The 21,226-nt window shown below is 46.9% G+C and overlaps 1 protein-coding gene across 8 annotated transcripts in view; it reads left to right on the forward strand.

The window, feature by feature from the left end:
• Nucleotides 1–21,226, forward strand: part of Cep164 (centrosomal protein 164) — a 64,864-nt gene that overhangs the window by 33,186 nt on the left and 10,452 nt on the right. For 7 of the 8 annotated variants that reach the window (XM_047518828.1, XM_047518829.1, XM_047518824.1 and 4 more), the window contains 9 exons: nucleotides 3,374–3,757; nucleotides 4,736–4,816; nucleotides 6,840–6,923; nucleotides 11,366–11,451; nucleotides 12,336–12,503; nucleotides 13,123–13,269; nucleotides 17,171–17,380; nucleotides 19,958–20,089; nucleotides 20,176–20,392. In XM_047518828.1, the coding sequence (XP_047374784.1) occupies nucleotides 3,374–3,757; nucleotides 4,736–4,816; nucleotides 6,840–6,923; nucleotides 11,366–11,451; nucleotides 12,336–12,503; nucleotides 13,123–13,269; nucleotides 17,171–17,380; nucleotides 19,958–20,089; nucleotides 20,176–20,392 (1,509 nt within the window). The remainder of the gene's footprint in view (nucleotides 1–3,373; nucleotides 3,758–4,735; nucleotides 4,817–6,839; nucleotides 6,924–11,365; nucleotides 11,452–12,335; nucleotides 12,504–13,122; nucleotides 13,270–17,170; nucleotides 17,381–19,957; nucleotides 20,090–20,175; nucleotides 20,393–21,226) is intronic. The other variant, XM_047518827.1, reaches the window with a different exon arrangement.

The following is a 21,226-nucleotide window of genomic DNA, read 5'->3' on the forward strand; positions in this document are numbered from 1 at the left end:
AATAAAAGAAGGATTGGAATCTCATCCTTTATGTGATATCCCCTGATTTATTTATTTATTTGGTGCTGACAGTTGAACTCAAGGCCTTGTGCATGCTAGGCAAGTGCTCTATTACTGAGGTATATCCCCAGCTATCAATATCTTCTAATTTTTGATAGGTTACTTATTTTTCCATCATTTTGAATAGTTAATAGTTAACATTTGTTTAGTAATTTTACCTTTTATAAGTATTATAACAAATATAGTCTAATTCCTTGACAAATGAATGTTACATCTCCATTTGGCAGAGTCAGAAGAGAAACCTGACTCCTTCATCTATACAACATATTCATTCATAAAAACAAAAATTCAGTCAATAGCTTTTCCTGAGCAACCATCATATACCAGAAACTAGTAGGTACTGAGGACAATAGGGAGCTAATCTGGTGAGGGAAACAGACAAGGAAACCAGCAATTATAATAGCTATTATGGCAGAAGATGGGAAAACTTATCTCATGTCAGCTTCCCTAGGGAATAAGGAAGAGGTGAAGACTATGAGGACCAGTGGGAATTTGTCATGGGAGGGTTGAGAAAGAGAGAGAGGAGGAGAAGACAGTGAGGGAGGTGGGGGGAGGGCATGGGAGAGGGAGAGGAAAAGAAAAAGAAAGAAAATTTGTGTTATGAGTCTGCAGGGCAGAGCTGGGAATGTAAGGCCCTAGGTCTGATCCTCAGGAGGCAAAAAAAAGCGCACAGCAAAGTAGAGACATAGATGTTTATCCACAGTCAGGAGGGGAAGGTGTGTGCAGGGTGTGGCTGGAGATGAACCATGAAAAGCAGGTGGGAAGGGCTGTGGGCCAAGGGAGGAGGTGTGAACTTCATCCTGGAGGCTGGAGGCTCCTTCTGGGATATGACACCTTCTCTGTCCCCTAATCCAAGGTCTGTTGCTAGGCAACCCTCTGGGGCCAGGTTTTACTCCCAACTTCAAGCAGGAGAGCCTTCCTTAATTCTGGGATGAGCCTGGCTAGGGTGGATTGGCCTTGCTTGCCGAGCAAGTGACTGACCAGACACCCCTTGCCCACCCAAGACACTTTGTCCTTAGTCTGCGGAACCCCACAGAGCAGAGCTCTGTGTGCTGGCTGCTGCTGGGGATGTGTAGATGAGGCCTGACTTCAGCCTGATGCTGCTTGGCTCTGAAATCATGGCAGATTTACTCCTTGTGAACTGGGGATGCTGGGAGGGGCAATTCTGGGTGGTGCCTGCCTTTTCAACTTCACCTTCTGCTTTTCTTCTGGGGACAGGCTTGGGGCTGGTGACAGCGTTAGCCTTGTGTCTAGTGTTTCTTTGCTTTAGACAGTATAGGCTCGTAACAAGGTCCACCTGAGACATTTTACTTTTCTCAGTGTAACCTCAGTTCTTTGAGGGCAAGTTGATGTCTTAGTCATATTTGGTTTTGCAAGATAGTGTTTGGCACATAGAGGGTGCTCAGTGGATGATCATGTGAGTCTCTTCATATAATATTAGTTAACAAATATGAGACACTGACAATGTACCAGGTTGGATTCTAAGTTCTTTAACTTGCTTAATAAGTGCTAATTTGATCTTTCTAGCAACCTTATGAGATAGGTACTGCTGCATCCTTGTGTTTTAGAGGAAGAAACTGAAGCACAGAAAACTTAATTTGCTTGAGAAGAACCATATCTGCAAGTGTGGAGCCCTGATTTGAGCCTAGGCAGTCTTCCTCGAAAGCTGAGCTGTGAAATGCTTTGTTTTTGTTTTTTTTGTTCTTTCTTCATCATCCTTAGGGAGCATGCTTAGCTTGACATTAGCCTGCCAGACCTGCAGGCAGTGGTCATATTTTGGGGCTTAACAGATATTTTATGAGACCATCTGTAAAGCTATGATTAGGGCTTTTCCTTGTACCTTTTAAAATTATTTGTAGTTGTAGGTGGACACAATACCTTTATTTTATTTATTTATATGTGGTACTGAGGATGGAACCCAGTGCCTCACACATGCTAGGCGAGCACTCTACTACCACTGAGCTACAACCCCAGGCCTCCTTGTACCTTCTGACCCTCTACTTGAGTGATTTAGCTTCTATTACTATAACAAAATACTGCAAATAATTAATTTATGAAAGTAAAGGTTTTTTTTCCCCTCACAGTTTTAGAGGGTTCAGTCCATTGTTGGTTGGACCCATTGTTTTGGGCCTATGGTGAGAGTGCATGGTGAAGCAAAATTGCTTATATCATGAGCCAGATGACAAAGAGAGGAAGCAACCAGGGTCCCACAGGCCTTTTCAAGAGCATACTCCCGATAGCCTATAGACTTCCCACTATGCCCCACCACCTAAAGGTTCTATCACCTTCCAGTAGTTTACTCTGGGCTCCAAACCTCCTCCACATGGGCCTTTGGGGGAACATTCCAGATCCAAAATGGAAATTCTGGATTTTGCTACCTTTCTCTCACATGATTGTCCCTTTTGTCTTAAATGGTCATTAAGGGGAGCTTAATAGATTGCCAATTTCCAGGTATAGCCCCTTCCACACACCCTGGTTCATGCCAAGACTGTACTTCCCCAATCTGACGGGTTGCAACATAGGTCTGAAGGCAGGGCCCTTTCTTTCTAATGTGGGACTTCTTAAAGGCAGCCTGCTTGGGAACTCTTCTGTGGGCTGGCTGGCTTTCTCAGAACCGTGGTGTTCTTCCTTTCCTGTCTGCATCATGTTTTAAAAGCCCTCCCTTCCTCCTTTATCTGTCATAAACATTTCCCCTAATGAATCTCTTGCACATCTTAATCCTATTTTGACATCTGCTTCTCTGGGGACCCAAATTAACAGCCCTGGATGAAGGATGCTGTCTGTAGGTTGCCGATGATCAGCTTTTATAGGGGAGGCTTTGGAGTAAACAGGTACCCTTCTCGTATTTTCCCCTGTTGGCTACGAAAAATGAAAAATAGAAATTCTGGACTTTGCTACCTTTCTCTCACATGATTGTCCATTATTGTCTTAAATGAATCTTGGCTTCTAAGTCTGCAGTCTTAAGATTTGGTTAACTAGGGTGGAGTGAGACAGATTTGTTACTGGAGAACATGACAGATGATGACAGAGTTGTATAGTCCAATGATGTGATTTCCAGACTTTTCCAGGCTCATCAATGGACGACACCCAGTTGTATGTGTCCAAATCACCACAGAAATTCTGACTCTGTAGATTGGGGATAGGACCAGGAATCTGTGTTTTAAAAAGTTGTTTAGGTGTTGGATGACCATTGGGATCAGAACTCAAGCTCTGGCATGTAGGAGTCAAGGAGTAGCAGCTCCATCTTATAGCACATCTCTAAACTCCTATGTTTCTCATGTCTTTCTTTTTTGACATGGTCTGTGCTCTCTAGGAGTCTCCAAGAACAGGTCATCCAGAAGAGAAGAAGGATGTTTCTCTAGCTTCAGATGCTGCTGGTCCCCCTACTCCCGGCAATCTCTTCAGCCAAGGTGGAGACAGCAGTCTGAGCAGTGCTGATGGTAAAGAGCCACAGGAAAGAGGGGCGAGTCCTGGGCTTCCAGAAACAGAAGAGAATAAGAAGAGTGATCCTGGGGCTTCCACAAGTCCAGTGATACCTGGGGTGGACCCTGGGGGTGATCAGCTTGCCAAGTCCTCTAAAAAGGAGCCACTAGAGGACCCAGTTGATGCAGGAGAGGACTCCAGGAGGGAAGAGGCAGCAAGTGAGCTGAAGAAAGAGATTTCTACCCCAAAAGAGAGCAGATCAGATGCCAGTGAGGTAAGTCCATAAGGCAGTTGCCGACTGCCATCCTCTGCTGCTCTCTCCAGCTCTGTGAAGCTTTCTATCCCCACATCTTTATTTCTGAGTCAGGAGCTTCATTTGCAGGCCCTGCACTGGGCTGTCAACATCAGCCAGAACCCTTAATTGTGACAAATATGCCCAGACCCAGCAGGCAGTAAAATCCTGAATGAAACTGTAAACTTGCTGGCACTGGAAATCCAGAGCAGAAATGTGCTTTTCCATTGGCACCCTCCTGGGATATTCATGTTCTTCTTTTCTTCTACTTACTCTGTTCCTCTAGTTTTGCTGTAGTCTGAGTTGCTATGGAGAAAGAAGAGAAGGGGGCAGTGGTGGGGGGAGAGAAATGAGAATGAGTGTGTGTGTGTGTGTGTGTGTGAGTGTGTGTGTGTGTAGGGAGGGCAGAGGTACCACGAGTGGGAGTGTTCTGCTCCAGCATGTGTAGATTGGATCACAAGAAGATAATTGTCATTGATTTCTGTCTCTTTCTGAACCAATCCAAGACATGGAAGTGGTTGATTTTGCAAATGAGACCAGTGGCTAAGAGTAGGTTCAAATGGGGCAAGCCTTTGGCATTTTAGATTTTCTAACCCTTCCTCCTGGTAGTTGGTGAAGGAATTCATTTAAACAACTTTTGTCTACTTCCTTGAAAAGATACTCCAATCCTGTTTTATAGGGTAGCATCAAACTTCTGTGCTGCCAACTTTTAACTGTCTCTACTACACTTGACTCTCTTTCTACATGTGAATCCTAGGTTGTCCATGCTCATCCAGGTTGCGGGAGGCTGATGTTTGTGTCTGGAGAGAATGGCAGGATCCTTTGGGTTTCAAGAAGAGGTGGATGTTTGTTTGGGCTGAGTCCATTATTGGCACTGTGTCTTGACCAGAATTTCCTGGACAGTGTCCGTGACTGTGTGTGCTCTGCTCAGGGGGTTTTTCTGTGGGTCTGTCTCCTCAGGATTCGAAGATTAGTGAGCCTGTGAAGGAACCAGAGCTCTCTGATTCTGTGGCTTCTGACCCCAAGTCGTTCCTTGGCCTGGTGAGTTTGTGATGAGGAACAGCAGTGTGGTAGGTAAGAGCGTGGATTTTCATGTCCACAGGGGTAAGTAATTTGCCCAGTGCCATACACTAGTATGTGGGGGAAGTTAGGACTCAAACTGGGTCTTGTTAGCTCACATTTCTCAACCTATAACTGTAAGGCTATTACTACCTGCCATATAGGTTTCCTGTAAGAAGAAAGTGAGGTAAAGAATGTAAATTGGGTTCACATGAGTGTTAGGTAAGTGTTAGCTTTTATTAGTCTTACTGTGTGTGACTTGTCTGCAAGATTGTGTGAGTTGCCTCCAGGCTCTAGTAGGCACGTTGTTGGAATCCAGAGGGTTAGACTGTGCATTGTGTTTCTGGGCTTACTGAGCTGTGGCAAGGACCAGCCCCAGGCACTGGCCAGGAGGGCTCCTGTGGTTTCATTTTTGAAGTTGTCTTTGTCCTGGCTTGCCAGCGTCCATGGTTCCTTTGTCCCAGACCATCCTCCCAGCCTGCTGTGTCTCAATTCTGCTTGCCAAGTTGAATCTAATGGGAGCAGTTTGGGTGCTTTTGGCCACACACTACCTCTACACACCACCTCCATCTGTTTGGAGGACGCAGATCAAAGGGAAGGGATTAGTGGTAGAGGGTCAGGGATGGACAGAGATGATATGGGGGTGGTGCAGAGGAATTAGGAGGCTGTGTACTCCAGCCCTGCACTGAGCTGTGGGCTTAAGAGGCAGATGGCAGCTGCAGTATGTGGAGTAGAACTCAAACTGAAAGGAAAATATCACCAAAAAAAATGAACCCCACAAGCCAGGAAGTGAAACAAAAAGTCGTTGTTGGTAAAAACTGTCTTTGAAAAATAACCGTGTCACCAAACTCATGAACCAAGGGGTCTGACCCTTCCAAAGCAGGCACTGTGTTGGCAACATGTGCCCATCAGCATTTTTTCTTTATGGGAGTGCAGGGAGGAAGCATGGACAGCAGGACCAGACCATGTCTGGGCATCCCGCCATTTATCAGGGCTGATGACAGAACTGTCCCCATTAGCATGCTGTTGGGTAGCAGTCCTTCACTTAGCCCAGCAGAAATCTTAGGTTCAGGGGTTGGGGGATGGTCCTGTGGCAGCCAAAGGGCAGTGAGGAGCTGGCCCTGGTGTGGGTACCTGCCATGTGTCCCAAAGAGAAGCCTATGGAGAAGGCACTGCTTAATCCCCATTGTCTAGAGGGGTGCCTGTTTGGAATGGGGGAAGACATGAACTGGAAGGAGTTTACCGAGCCTCATTTATAAGCTGGTCACAGGTTTCTGGCACTTTTGGTGCCCCGGTTGGACACTGGAGAGGGAGAGACAGCTGGAAAGTGACATGCTTTGCAGCATGTATCATGGAAAGACCTTGGGTTTTGGAGTCAGTCCCTAGGATCATCTGACCCCAGTCCCCTTACTTATCAGTCATGTGACCTTGGACAAATTAAATATGCTTCCCAACCTGCTTTTGCATCTCTGAGATGAGGACAAGAGTTTTGGTATCATAGGATTATTTTTTGTCCACAATTTTTTGAAAAAATTTAAGCCAGGCATGGTGGCACACACTCAGAAGGTTGAGGCAGGAAGATCGAGAGTTCAAAGCCAGCCTCAGCAACTTAGCAAGGCCCTGAACAACTCAGTGAGACCCTGTCTTTAAATAAAATATTTAGAAAAAGGGCTGGGGATGTGGCTCAGTGGTTAAATGCCCCTCGGTTCAATCCCTAGTACTGGAAAAAAAAATTTTTTTTAAATATAGGGAAGAATTAAAAGAATTTTATAGTGAACACCCACATATATCTACATTGAACATTTTACCATATGTACTTTATCATATATCTTTCTGTCTAGTCACATTTTTATTTTGAAGATTGAATTAGATATCAAAATGCTTAGCACAGTGCCTGGCTCACAGCGACCTTTTCTGAAAGGTTGGCATTGGGGGTAGAAGAGGGGCCCTAGTAAGTGCTGACTGACAGAGATGGAGTTGACATTACTGTCTCCACTGTCTCTAGGACTTTGGTTTTCGCAGCCGGATCTCAGAGCACCTACTGGGTATTGATGTAGTTTCCCCTGTTCTGGATGGAGCCTGTTGGGAGGTGAGTCTTTCTAGGTGGTGGCCTGGGCTGGGTCTAGTTCTTTCTGGTGGTCACTTTTTGGAAGAACTCAAGAGCTGTCTCCTTCCCATCCTAGCTTGTATCTCTGGAGGCTCTTTCCCTTTTAATTCCTTAAGACATGGCCCTGACTGTGCCTTTGATGGGATTTAAAGCATACCCTCTTCCCCCATATATTACTCGTTTATCCATTCATTTAATAACTGAGGGTGTACAAAACCCTGTGGGGATTGTGGATTTCAAAGCACTTCCCAACTTGGCCCATCCATCCCTTCCAGCCTTGTGCTTATCCCACCCACGACCCACCAGCTGGGTCTGCCACTTGGTCCTTCCTAGAACATACCCTCCACCTCCACAGTGGCTCTGCTGGCCCTTCTGCTTTCCCTTTTGCCCCAGCAAGCTCTTTCTTGGTCTTGGAGGCCCACCTCTGAGGCCACCTTCTCCAATTGGGATGGATTATTTCCTCTTTGCTCTCTTTAGAGCCTCTTGTTTTGTGGTTGTTTATGTCTTCCCTACCGGAGGTATTGTGTGTGTGGAGATCATAACATCTGACCCAAGTAGGGTACAAAGATGAGTAAAACCCAGATCCGTCCTTAAGCAGCTTAAGTCAGGATCAGGTTTTTTTTTTGTTTTCCCTCCTTGGTGGGTTGTTGTCTAAAAGAGGGATTTTGGCACATGGTCTCTTCAAGTTTCAGGGAGCATTTGGTTTGAGTGAGATGGAGAATTCCTGTGTGAAACAAACAAGATGTTTAATATGAATCTAGCCTGGGAGCCCTTAGTGAAATGTGTGTTGAAGACTGAATAGAGTTTTTAGGCTGATTGCATTTGAACCCTTTGTATTCTTCACAGGTTCTGACTGATAGCTTCCTGGGCTACTGCCCAAACACCTCCCTGCTAGACTTTGTCACCCCATTTACAGTGCTAGAGGGATGAGAAGGCACAAATAAAGGCAGGTGGGATTAGTCAGGAAGGGTTTGGAGCAAGGGAATTGTGAGACCTTTTGGCAGTAGGTGAGTGGGAGAGCTACCAAGTCAGTAGGGTGTGCTGGATTCCATTGTTCTGGTTACAAAACCTGGCCAATATCAGAATTCTTTGAGAGCTTTAAAAAAGACAAATTTCTGAGTCCTTACCTAAGACCTAATGAAGCTGGCAGCCCCTTTTGGGGCCATGCCACTGATATACAGCAGTAGCCAGATTTGGCTTGAATTTGGTTCTCAGGAGACACCCTCTACCTCAAGGCAGCCAGCCCTGTCAGTAGAGGCCCGAATTTCTACCTCATGACCAGCCCGGTGGGGTGATGGGCACTCAGCTTGGCTGACCAAATAGAACCTTTAGTAGGGCTCAGTCTCTGGTTTGCTCCCATCTTCAGGGCATAGAGGGGTCAAAAAGGAGGTGGAGTTGAAGAAGGGAGCAGCAGTCCCTTTGTGAGGCAGACAGAAGCATAGATGCAGCCCCTTTGTCCTTCCTGTGGGCTTGTGCCCATTCTACGATATTCTCTAGCACTCTCTCAAGGACGAGGCAAGGGAAGAGGCTTAGAACTGAGCTCTTACAGTTTTTGTTCATCTAAAAAATATTTTTAGAGTTGGGTGTGATGGCACATACCTGTAATCCCAGAGACTTAGCAGAGTGAGGCAGGAGGATTACAAGTTTGAGGTCAGCCTCGGCAACTGAATAAGACACTGTCTCAGAATTAAAAAAAAAAAAAAAAAAAAAAAAAAATCCCCCCAAAAACGTGTGGTGGGTGCTGGGGATATAACTTTGTGGTAGAGCACTTGCCCTGTATACTCTAGCCCTGGATCCAGTTCCCAGTACCATAGAGGAAAAAGAAGTTGAGGGGTCTCAGGATATAACTCAGGGGTAGAGTGCTTGCCTAGCATATGTAAGGCACTAGATCCAATCTGCAGTACGGAAAAAAAAAAAAAAACATTATGCAACTTAATCCTTATATAATGAATATACAGTGAGCTGCATATTTATTTATTTAAAACTGCATAAAGTATCCCAGTTGATACATTTTACCTTTGAAACCATCATCACAATCAAGATGATGATCACAATGAATTACAAACATTGTAGATTTCAGAGCAAGGTAGAAAAGCGATCATGAAGTTATTTTATGTAATACAGAAGGTCAAAGTCCTTAATATCCAGTAGCCTTACTCTTATACACAGGGACTATGAATAGTTTCCATTAGTATTTTATGTGCTTTTCCAGAAATTATTCTGTGTACATGTAAGTGTATCTCTTATCTTCTATTTGTTTATGCTTCTTTCTTTCCACAAAAATTGGGATTGTGTTACTGAAACTTCCTGGCAATATGTCCTTTAAATTTGAGAATAAGACCCTTGACTCACTTCTGAGATATTTCATGTAGATCTCCCCCATTCTTTTTATTGGTTGCATAGCCTTTTGCTGTATGAATGCACCATGATTTATTTCACCGGGGATAGGATCTTAAATAAAAACAAGACCCTGGAACTGAGCTAAGCATTGGGACACGATGTCTCAAGTAGTCCCCTTTCTGAAGAAAGCTGGCATGGCCAGTTACCTTATTAGGTTCCTTTGCTTTTTTCTCTGGGGCAAAAAGGTTTAGGGAGCAAGTAAAATTACTCAGAAGACCCCTTGCCTGGGTATTTTCCCAAGGCATTTCTTTTTCTCTGGCAGTGGAACGAGTTCAGTTTCTTGCAGAAATGTAGAAGATGAAACAGGATGGGAGTGGACAGAAAGACTTGCTTTATAGCTCGCCTTCCAGTCTGCCTGCCTTTTTCCTTCTGACACTAGGCTTATTGCCCCAGAGTCCTTTCTGATGCAGGGTTCAATCCCCCAAATTTTATTAAGATCACCCCACTCTGTTAATTGTCTTATATATTTTAGTTTGTTAAATGGAGTTGGCTTTGGTGATTTTTTTTTTCCTTGAAAAGTGAGAGGGAGGTTATCCGTGAGCTTGGTGCAATTTGCAGGAAAAGACATGTATTTTGAATGCTGGAAGAGATGGGGCAGGGAGGAATGCATGCTCCTGTCATTGTCTGCAGGCTCTGCCCAGGCTGATGCGATGAGTAGTGGCAGCCCTGGCAGGGAGCCCTTCTGCTACCGGCACTGAGAGGTATTTGCAGGCTGCATTGCTATTTTTAATGTAATTTGGGGAACTGAGTTGTAGTTCAAGTCCTGTCCTTTCTCGCCCATCCAGATGGTAGAGTCAGCCACATCTGCTGGGACTCAGGCTGCCAGTAGAGAGGTGTTGGGGGTGGTGGGCACAGGGCTGGGGACCCCACTGGGGAAGACGGAGTGAGCTGTCTCCTGCCCCACCTCTTCTGTTGACCCCTGTGTCCCAGAACAGACGGGGCTCCTGTTGGGGTGACAGAAGGACTGCAGGTCCCAGAATGGGGACTGGCACTGGCAGAACCTTTTCTTTTTCTTTCTTTCTTTCTTGTTTTTTTGCCTTTGGCTGGGGGAGAGGTGTGTGGGAAGAGGAGCTAGCCTTTATGACTTGCCTTCTTTGGGCCAGGACTTGGGCATTATGTACATGATCTCATTTAATCCTCATCAGAAGCCCTGGGAGCTGTGGTTTACTATCCCATTTCACAATGGAAGAACTGGGCTTCCCAGGCAGGAAATGAGGAAGTGCTAGAACAAAGGGTAGGCCACAGGCTGACTATGCCACTATACACCTGTGGGAAGTATTTGAAATTATCAGGAAAAGTATCTGTCTGTCTGTCTGTCTGTCTGTCTCTCTTTCTCTCTCTCTAACTAGCTTGCTAAATTTGTCCAGGCACCCAAGCTTTAAAATATTTTAGGGTTTATTTTTGAATGGTTGCTATAATCCCTGACTGGGAAGGGGGCATGATTATCTCCTGACTGGGTGTCCTTTGGTGAGCCTGGAAAAGAACAGTGGAAAGAATGTTGGTGCCTCCTTCTAGGTGCTGGATGATGCCCTTTTGGTCTGGGGTATAGCTGCTCTTAGTCTACCAAGGTCCCTGCTCTCCAGGATTCTTCCTTTCTAATGTACTTGGCTGCTGCCCTCAGTTTTGCCCACTTAATTTCAGCACCCCTGTATATCTCTGGTGCTGCTGCTGCCTTGGGCTTCAGTGGATGTGGGGTGTTTGTCGATACCTCTGCTTTCTCTTTGCAGCTGGTGGTGCAGGTTTCCAACTGCAGGAGGCAGGATTTTCTTTCTTGTGTAGTCTTTTTCCATCCTTGGCTTCTGACTCTGCAATGCTGTACTTGTCTGCTTCTTCTGCCAGCTATGAGCCTAGGACTTAACCAAAGCCCAGGAAGCTTCACTGGACAGTAGAAAGGCCTTCTACTCCCTGTGCTCCAGAGAGCCACCTCTCAGTGCTTTCTGCTATGCTTGGGAGTCAGCAGGAAGGGGAGACCCCTGTAATGCATACCCCACTAATGCACACTTTCCACTGCTTCTTTACTACAGGCCCAGAGGGTAGGAAGAGATGACTCAGATGGCAGCCAGTGCAGCCAGGATGAACAGCAGAGCAAACAGTGTGAAGGCTCTGAGAGGTATAGTACACAGGGGCTGCCCTCAGGGACCTGAGGCATGGCATGCCTTCAGGATGGTGTGGACTTGGGCAGAATTCCTGGCTGGTGTGCCCTGCCTGAAGACAGATGTGCACTGGCTAGATGGCCAGACAAGGTGTGTGTGAATGAACCTGTGATGCTGCCCCGTGTAAGCCCGAGAAGTACTACTCTCGAGTAGCACTGGTGGGTCCAGAGCTCTGTGCTCTCACTGGATTGGGTTGATTATGGTGGGTGCCTGGTCATGGGCCAGGGCTGAAGTAACCTGTTGGATGTCTGGGGAAGTCATGTTACAGGGTTGGTACTACAACTCAGAGCTCTGAGCCAGGGCCCTGCCACATCAGAGATATCTGTAGCTAACTCTGTGTGTGTGTGTGTGTGTGTGTGTGTACACCCAGCATGTATCTTACTGGGACTTTCATCTTCTTAGGCTGCCACTCTGAAGGGGATGGGATCTGGGACCTTGGAAAGCTCTCAACTTTCTTACTTAGTGCCACAGCTTCATGCATTTTCTGTAATCTGACCACTAGAGCCTGGTGTCTCTTTATCTCCCTATTTTCTACTCAGTTCTTCCCAGGCCCCAGTGATGGTGAACTCTGGGAATGACACATGTGTGAGTGTGTCCAGCTCTCACACCTGGACCAGACAATGCAGCACAGGCACTGGGAAGCCCTAGTAGTTTAGGTGAAAGGACAGTTCAAAGAGAGGGTCTCTCCTTGCTGCACATCTAGCTGTTTGACTCTGTAGCTCTCTATGGATATGGGGGCAGGGGCTGGAGTCCAGCACTAGGGACCCACACTGCACTCTCAAATTCTCTTCCTGCTCTCCAAATGGAGGGGCCTGACTACTACTCTGGCTGGCCTCACCAGGTTATCTCCTCCACTTCTGCATGGGGAGCTACTCCAGAGTCCCCTTCACAGTCAAGCCACTGAAGAAGGGCCTCTGCAAATCCCCAAGGGGCAACCTGAATGGGAGGAAGTGGAGGAGCCTAGAGAGGACTCTGGAGCCAGCCCCACACCACTGGTGTCCCTCCTGAGGTAAGGACACATCTCTTCTGTTCTAGTTGCCTCCCTGCCATGAACTGATGCAGAGAAACTCTGCTGTTGCCCTGACTGCTCCATTCTTGCCAGGATAACCTTGTCTCCTAGTCCCACCACCCCGCAGCAGCATCCCACTCCCTGCCAGGAGTCAGCTCACCTCCAGTCACCCAGCTGGAGCCTTGTTATGTGCTAGGCCCAGGGAGAGGGAGATGCAGATCCCAGCCTGGTCCTGAGCCCGGTGTACATTTGCTAGTGCGTCTGTCCTCTTGGCAAGAGAAGTATGCTGGTCTTAGAATTCATTTGGGTGGAATGAACCACCAGGGGAACTGAGCAGCAGCGATGTTTAATCAGCAGTGTCCACTGAACACCTGCTGTGTGCAGAGCTTCTCCTTCGGTGTTGTAACCTTCTCGTTTCCCATGTGGGATGGGAGTATCTGGCCTTCAATGCAGATTCCTCAGCAAGAGACCCAGAGGGGAAAGGGAGGTTGGAGAGTCCCCAAGTAGGGAAACTTTACTGGCCTTGTCCCTCTTGTCTGCATGCACCCAAATGGAGTGCATATTGAACCTCTTACCTTCCTCCTGGCTTTCACACAATTACTTCCTTCTTACTATCAAGGGAGCAGATCCCAAGCCCACCTGTAGTCTATGAGAGGGGCAAGGAGCAGCATTCCCAGGCTGAGGAGCCATGCTCTGGGCAGGAAAAGGCCGAGGAGCCTGAGGAGAAGGTGGTGGTCAGCTGCACCTCGCCAGTCTCTCTAGAAGTGTAAGGGCCAGTTTTCTGTGTCTGTCTTTGTCCTCCGCTGCGTATGGATTGCTTGAGTGCCCATTCTCTCTTGGGTGGTGGGAAGGGATGCTCTGGCTCCAGCCCATGGGATGGAATGAAGGGGGATATTGAAAGTGTCCTTGATGCTGTGTGCAGCCTTGCAAGCCCCAGACAACCATCACCGTCACTAACCCTTGCTTGGGGTTAGTTTAGGTCCTGGCAGTTCCTGGCCAGAACCCAAGGTATGGGAGTGAGCAAGGATCTATATTCTGGCTTTTTAGCAGAAACTGGTAAATTATATTTCCTCCTCTCCCAAGCACTGCTTTTCTCTTAAAAACATTATGATATTTATATATACTGAAGTACATAAATCTGAAGTGTACAGTTCAGTGACTGTTTTCATGTGTGTGCAACACATAATAGCTACTCAGATCTGTCATAGAATGTTTCCATACCTGGAGAAAGTTTGCTGATGCCCCTCTCAGTCCACCCTCAGAAGCCATAGTTGTGACTTCCATCCTATAGATTTGGTTTTCCCGTTCTCCACCTTCATATAAAAGGAATTTTATAGTATATAGGATATATTTTGTGTGCCTGGGTTCAAAGGTCGACACATTTTTGCATGTTTTTATACCAAGTAATTCAAAAGTTTAGAAGACTCTTAGCTCTTCTCTCCCATCCTCACCTGTCCCTCTCACCTCATATTCAGTTAAGGAACCTGGAGCTCAGGGAGGTGAAAGAATTTGCCTAAGGTTCCATTGCTAGTCAGTTGCAGAGTTAGGACTAGATCCTATACATCTGACTTTTGGTCTGCAGTCTCTGTGCTTTATTCTCTTATGTATAGAAAGGCACTAGGGTTTATGTATTTTACCCTCTATGAATGAGAGGTACAAAGAACTCAGGTCTGACTTGAGCAGAGCCAGGTTCCTGTCCTGATGACTCACAGGGGTGTCACTGAGAGCTGGCAGGGCACCTGAGCTCATGATCTCATGTCATCACTGTAACATTGCAGGGACTGTATAGGAAAGGGGTAGTCATGTTTTTCAGAGGGTGACAGGTCCTACAATGAAAGCTGTGACCTGAGGAATCACATGACTTTCCAAAGTCTCCTTGGTGACTGGACAGGCAGATCAGGGCACATTCTTCAAGGACAGAAGCCAAGTGTGGTTCAGAATGAGGAAGATCCAGGCAGAGGTCAGAGAGGCATCTTCCCAGGACCTTTGGAGGGAAGGTCCACCTCCCAGGCCACCCTGGCCACCTTGGCTGATTGATGCCCTGGCTTTGTTTCTTCTCCATTCCAGTGACATTGCTGCTGCTGGGGTCTCTAGATATACCCTGCAGGCTTGGGTTACCAACTTGCAGGAAACGCCTCTGTTCCTTTCCTGAGTCTCTTCAGACCCCATAACTTTCTTGTTATTAATCTTCACAGGGTGCATTAGGAATCAGTTGGTTTTCTGGGTATTGGGAGTAGCCCTGTGCCTGACATCCGAATCAGAAGGGTTAGAAACAGGACAGGTAGCAGGGGCGGACAGGACAGGCTTATGGCCAAAGGACTGGGACTGGGAAAGGGACATTCTCCTCTTTGTCATGTTAGCACATTTCATGAAGATTTACAGAGATAGTAAGTGAATCAGAACCACTGGGTCATAATCCTGGCTACTCTGGAGACTGAAGGAAGAAGATTGTGAGTTCAATCCCAGCTTGGACAACATAGCAAGATCCCATCTCATCTCAAAAAGCCAATAAACAAACAAACAAACAAAAAGCCACTGGGCTAAATGTGACAGGAAACTAGATCTCCTTGCTTCCAGTCTCAGCTTTAGTGTTTGAACAATCATTTCAGAACATTCCTGGAGTGTCATTTCTCCTTTCCTCCATCCTCTTCTCCCTCCCTGCCTTCCCATCTTGTTTCCTGTCTCGTGTCTCTTAGCTAGTTGGTGGCCAGCATGAAATGATTAACTCCCACAGAGCTTTCCTTTGCCTCTTTCTGTTAGAAACTGGGTCTTATGAGGCTGGTACCTGACGGGTTGGCCTAGAAACCAGACCTGCCTCTTCGCTGGTATCTTCAACTTCCCAAATTGTCTTCTGGATCTTTCAGGCATTGTTCTTTGCCTTGGATGTAAACAAGGTGTTTAGAATACCAGGACTTTAAAATGGGAGGGAGAAGAGACCCACTGAAAAACAGCCCCATTTGCCTGCATGGCTGGTGTGCAGGCAGGCTCACTGGTGTGTGCAGCCTGGACATGTGCTGCCACATGGTCTGATGGCCCATCTTCCCACAGCATCTGTCCCGCGGGCTCCACATAGCTACGCAGCCCACAGGGGAGACAGACATTAAAAGGTACTATCTCAGGAAAAAAGGAGTTTTTAGCCAAGGTTGGAAATGAGCTGGAGGGTTGATGAGGCGGAGAGCTGCGGGGGGAGGCTCTTTTGGAGGGCAGCATCTTCAGAGGAGGTGGCGGCCACGGTGCTTACATCTGCATCAGTCGGGCTTGTCAGGGGACTTGAGAGGAAGTCAGAAATTGGAAGGAAGGAGGAAAAAGGAATTGGGAGGAAAAAAAGATTTGAAGGCATGGCTCAAGACCGTTTTCTAGTCCAAGTTCTGATTTTAGGAAAGGGAGGAGAGATGGGTCTAAATGGTGTTTCAGGATGTCTGCAACCTACTCTGTTCCCCTTTCTCTCTAGTCTTGGGACTGTAGTGGGGTTCCTAAGTCCTATTTTCTTTTGCTGTCTGAGCTGCTCCCACCTCTGCCTTCCATTTGCTTTGCTGTTAAGCTCTCTGAAGGGAGAGGGGGTGCTAGTCCTCAGCTGGGTGGATTGGCTCCCCTATTTGATTCTTGCCCAGTCCTCTTTGATTTGGTCTTATTTATGTGTTCTGTTGAGATTGACCAAGCCACTGTGTCAGCCTGCAACAGCCTGAGCACCATGCAAGAAGGGTGGTGGCTGTGTGCTACAACCAGTTTCTAATGTTAGGCATGGGGACCTGGGACTACAAATGTGAACTGACCCTTAAGAAAGTCACTCTGGGGGAGACATACTTTATCCTGCCTGTGCTTCCCATGCTTAGAATGTTCTCCTGTTTCATTTTGGCTATTTCCTTCAAGAACCAGAAAGCAAGCCAAACAACCCTCCTCACTAACTTTATAGACATATTATAAACCAGTTCTATTATTCCTCACCTTACTTGCCACCCACCAATGCATCTGGATTAGCTCTGAATTTTTTTCATTCATTTCCAAACACAGAACTCAACTCTAAGCAGGTGAAACCATGTCACTCTAGGGAGATATGGAAAATGGCATCTCTCTTACACTCTTGTTCGGATTTGGCTCAGGGCAGTGTTTGCTGCCTGGTTCCCTTGATGGTGATGGAGGAGAGTTTCCCATTCTTGGACCTCAGTGTGCTGTCGTGGGCTTCAGGCCTGCTGCTTTTTCCATAGGCTCATTTACATTGGTCTCTGCTCAGTTTGGGAAGTAGAGAACAGTCTCTAGGGACCATTCTCAATTTCTGGCATGAGCCTCAAGTAGTAGGCAGAGCCCTCATGAAGAATGGAACAAGACCATAAGCCCTTCTGGGAGATAGTCTGTTAGGGACAGAGTTTCCCTCTCTCCCTGATGTTGCCAGCTCTTGAAACACAACTTCAGATTTTTGACCTCAGGCTACAACCTGCCAGGTATACTGAGGGCTTACTGTGGGTTTCCCTTTTCCCTAGACCTTTGGACCTTATTCAACCACAGTTGGGCTTGTCCTACAGGACAGATATTGCCTGCTCTTGTGTGGCCTGGTTTGGGTATATGGCTCTGGATTTTGGGCCCTCGGGTAGGATCGTGTGTGTGATGTTCTGTATCTGTATCTGTGGGTAGAGGTATCCTTGTAGTGATACCCTGTTTTCCCCTTGCAGGAGATCTTCAGGGCCTGTGGCTCTCCCAAAGCAGCTTTCTGAGGCTGCACTAAAGGCCATGGAAGAGGCAGTGACCCAAGAACTCAAAGAAGATCATAGGCGGTTGCTGGAATTGCAGCAAGAGAAGATGCAGCAGCTGCGGGAGAAACTGTGGCAAGAGGAGGAAGAGGAGATTCTCCAGCTTCACCTGCAGAAGGAGAAATCACTCAGGTCCCACCTCCCCCGAGGCACTCTCCTCAGGGCCACGAAGTGATATGGGGAGGGAGGGACACCTTCCTCCCATCCCTGACACCACTAGGAAGCTGACGATCCCACCAAGGCTGCCCCTGGAAAATTTAGCCAGTGACTTCTGCTATCTCATCGGTTACCCCTAGTTACAGGGGAGACTAGGAAACAAAGTCTTTTAGTTGGTCTATTTATGTGCTAGAATAAAATCAGGATTTTGTTAGTAAGGAAAAAAGGGCAAATGAATATCAAGAAGGTAATGAGCAGGCTGTCAGTCTGAGTGTGGGAAAGTGCTACAAAGTAGTGTTAAGATATCTAAAGGCTAAATCTTGTCCTTTTACACAGAAGTTCCACGAGTGGTAGAGAATTACTATTTTTAGATCATACATAGCAAGGAACATACAAAACATTTATGCTTAATCTGGAGAAAATAAAACAAAATCACACAAGTACCAAGAAGATCATTGCAATCTCTCTCATTAGCCCAACATAACATCTGCTGAACCAGTGCCTGCCCTTCTATCACCCTTCTTGGGTCCCCTTCTGGGGAGCATCCCAAAGAACAGACCAACTCACAACATCCTCATTTTCCAGGCAACTGAAAATTGGGGCTGGGGCCACCCAACCAGGGCATGCCTCCGCTTACCTTAAGATGGAACACCTTAGAGGAAATCCTGGGGGTGTCTCCTGCCAACCCACAAGGCTGCTACCCTCTTACTGGCCACCATGGGCTTGGCTGTGCTTTCTATCCCCTGCCCTTGAACCCCAGAGGGTCAAGGCCCCAGAGCACTTTCAACTTGTGAACACTAGCATGCCAGAAGTGTAGAGGACTTGGAATACAGCAGTTGCTCCACAAATGACAGCACTTGCTTTTAATTTCAGTTGAAATTAATATCGTTTTGGCCATTCTTGACTAAGTGATTCGACTAAGTCATTTGTTTGTGGGTAGAACTTTGCCTCACTCTCTTCAAAATAATTCATCATTAGAAGCCTGTTTCTGTTTACACCAGAACCTTTCTGTGGAGTGGGGTCTTCCTCACTTTGCTGGAAAACTTCTGGAAGTTTCTGGGGAGAAATTTCTAGAAGCCATAGCTGATCCTTTAACTATTATTTGAATAATAAGACAGAAAGACAGACGGGCTGACCCTTAGTTTCTTTAGCTATAAAATGAAGAGATTGAATTTAACCTCTGATGTTACTGCTAGATCTCTTGTTCTGTGTTGCTGCATGTAAATTTAGCCATGGAAAAAAGAGAAAGGGTTTCAGGGAAATCTAGAAAGAAGGATTTTTACTGAACTCAAATTTCCTCTCATGATGGAAGAGAGTAGTGGTGTTGATGATAGGAAACCATCTTAAATATTTTTTTGACTTTGGAGGTTGCTACAGAGCTTTCCAAAGCAATTGTCTTCCAAATCATGTTTGTTGTATCCTTGAATTCCCTGAGTGCATAGCACACATTCCCTGGTTATGTGGGACCCCATGAGGGGTACATAAAAAGGTTGCAGTTTGTGTAAGCAGATTATGTCTGCTTAGGTGCAGTGTTGACTGTCATTGATATATAGATGAGACATCTTTTGTGGCTAATCAAGGCTTGCTTATAGTTTGGGGCTGAAAGAGACTTCCAAATCCAATGCATGTTTATTGAAAACCTATTTTATATTCAGTGCTTGAGACATAACAATTTTTTTTTTGTAGATGAACACCATACCTTTATTATGGGGTGCTGAAAATCGAACTCAGTTTCTCATATGTGCTAGGCAAATGCTCTACCACTGAGCTACAGTCCCAGCCCAACATAACAGATTTTAAGAGAAGATTCTTACTCTGTTTTGTTGTTTTTTTCCCTTTTTTTTTTTTTTTTTTGGCATTCGGGATTGAACTCAGGGCCTTGTGCTTGCCCGCAAGCACTCTTCCACCTGAGCTATCTCCCCAGCCCCAAGATTCTTATTCTGAAGAAGGTTCCAGATTCCAAGGAAAACAGAGATTTCCTGGGATGCAATATGATACATAATGCAGAGTAGCATGGGATAAGAAAGGTCAACCATTTACTGTGTATGGAAAAGGCAAATCAGTGAACTTGGAGGTAGTTGGAAAGATTTCCCAGAGAGACAAGTGCTGGTGTTGAGCCATGAATATGGGCTTGTCAGATAGAAAACAATGGAATTCTAGGCAGAGGAACCAGCATGAGCAAAAATCAAGAGAAAAGGAAGAATATAGTAGGGTTTAGAGATGATAACACATCTGATGTGCCTGGAACAGAGTCTGTAGGGTGGGGAGTGGCAGAATGTGGATCCAGAGTCAGACTGGGTGGCTGTGACCTTCCTTGAGTGAATGGTCTGCTGAGGTGAATCTAGGCAGAGGAGCCTGGGACCAAGCAGACTAGTCCACTTTTCACGGGAGGCAGCCTGGACCCAGAGGGTAATGTGAGACTCGTGTTTAAGACGGACATTGTTTCACAGACTGACTGTGAGGTTCAAGAAGCAGGGGTTGTGAATGGACCAGAAAAGACTTCTGTGGTCCCTCCCATGAACCTGCCTTTCCTTTCCTTTCCTTTCCTCTCAGTTCCCTGAAGGAGCAGCTACAGAAAGCCACTGAGGAGGAGGAGGCTCGGATGAGAGAGGAGGAAGACCAGAGGCTGTCCCAGCTCAGAGCCTGGGTTCAGTCCAGCACAGAAGCAGATGAGGAACAAATCAGGTGAGTGCACACTGGGTTCTGCCCTGCCCTGTGGGGAAGTGACCTGGAGCAGGTGAACCCACCCCCATCCCATTCTCTTTGCCTAGAGCTGAGCAGGAGGCTTCCCTGAAGAGGCGGAGAGAAGAGTTGGAGTCCCTGCAGAAGGCTGAGATGGCCAGCTTGGAACAGAAAAGCAAGTGGACGTTGGAACAACTCAAGGAAGAGCTGGAGGCTTCCGAGAAGAGAGCTGAGGCCACCCTTAAGGCTGAGAAGGAGGTGGCTCTGCGGCAGCTGAGGGAGCAGCTGGAGGGGGAGAGGAGAGAAGTGAGCGAGTGAATTAGAGACTTGTCCCTTCCCATATCTGCTGCCTAGGGAGGGACTGAGTGCCTGGGGAGGAAGAGAAAGGTCTTGCTCTGGGTCAGGGCACAGGGTGGGGAGCCAGGCAGATAGGTGACCTGCACAGACGGGCTTGGGACATAGCAGTTGACTGGTCCTTTACTCTTTGTGGACCTGACTGGGCTTAGGGCAGGTGCAGCCCTGATCTCCGCAGCTGAGTGCGGGATTCAGTAGGTATCCAGAGGCCCCTCCAGGATCATCCTGGCCCAGCAGCTGCAGCCGGGTGTCATCAGTAGCAAGGAGTCATCAGAGTCTTGAAGGGAAATGTCCTATAGATTTGGGACAGTTTCACAACTGAAAGAACTTCAGTCAGACCAGAGGTCTTGAGACCAGGGCACCCTGTCCCTGTTCCTGAGGAGCAAATCTACAGTGGCCTCTTCTCTCTGAGTTTCTCTCCCGTCTTGGAATGAGGGACTGGTGCCTTTGTCCTCACTCCCTGTCCCTCCAGCCCCATGGTGTGCCTCCAGACTAGACACTCATGCTTGGCCTGTCCACCTAGAGCTCTTCTTCTGTGAGGAGTGAACTTTGGCTGTTAGACACAGAAAATTGCAGCAAAGACTGGGGATGGGGCACATCATTGTAATGCAAGTGCTCAAAGAGAGTGTACTAAACCTCCAGCCCTGCCTGGCGTGGACCTTATAGCCATGAGCGGCATCTGTGTACCTATGGCTTGGCTCAGAGGCAGGAGACAGGAACAGTGAGCTGAAACCTACTGTGATGCCCCTCTACTCCCAGGTTCCTGTCCATTTGCCACTTGCAGAC

The sequence above is a fragment of the Sciurus carolinensis genome, chromosome 11 (genome assembly GCF_902686445.1).
Source record: "Sciurus carolinensis chromosome 11, mSciCar1.2, whole genome shotgun sequence".
Taxonomy (NCBI): domain Eukaryota; kingdom Metazoa; phylum Chordata; class Mammalia; order Rodentia; family Sciuridae; genus Sciurus; species Sciurus carolinensis.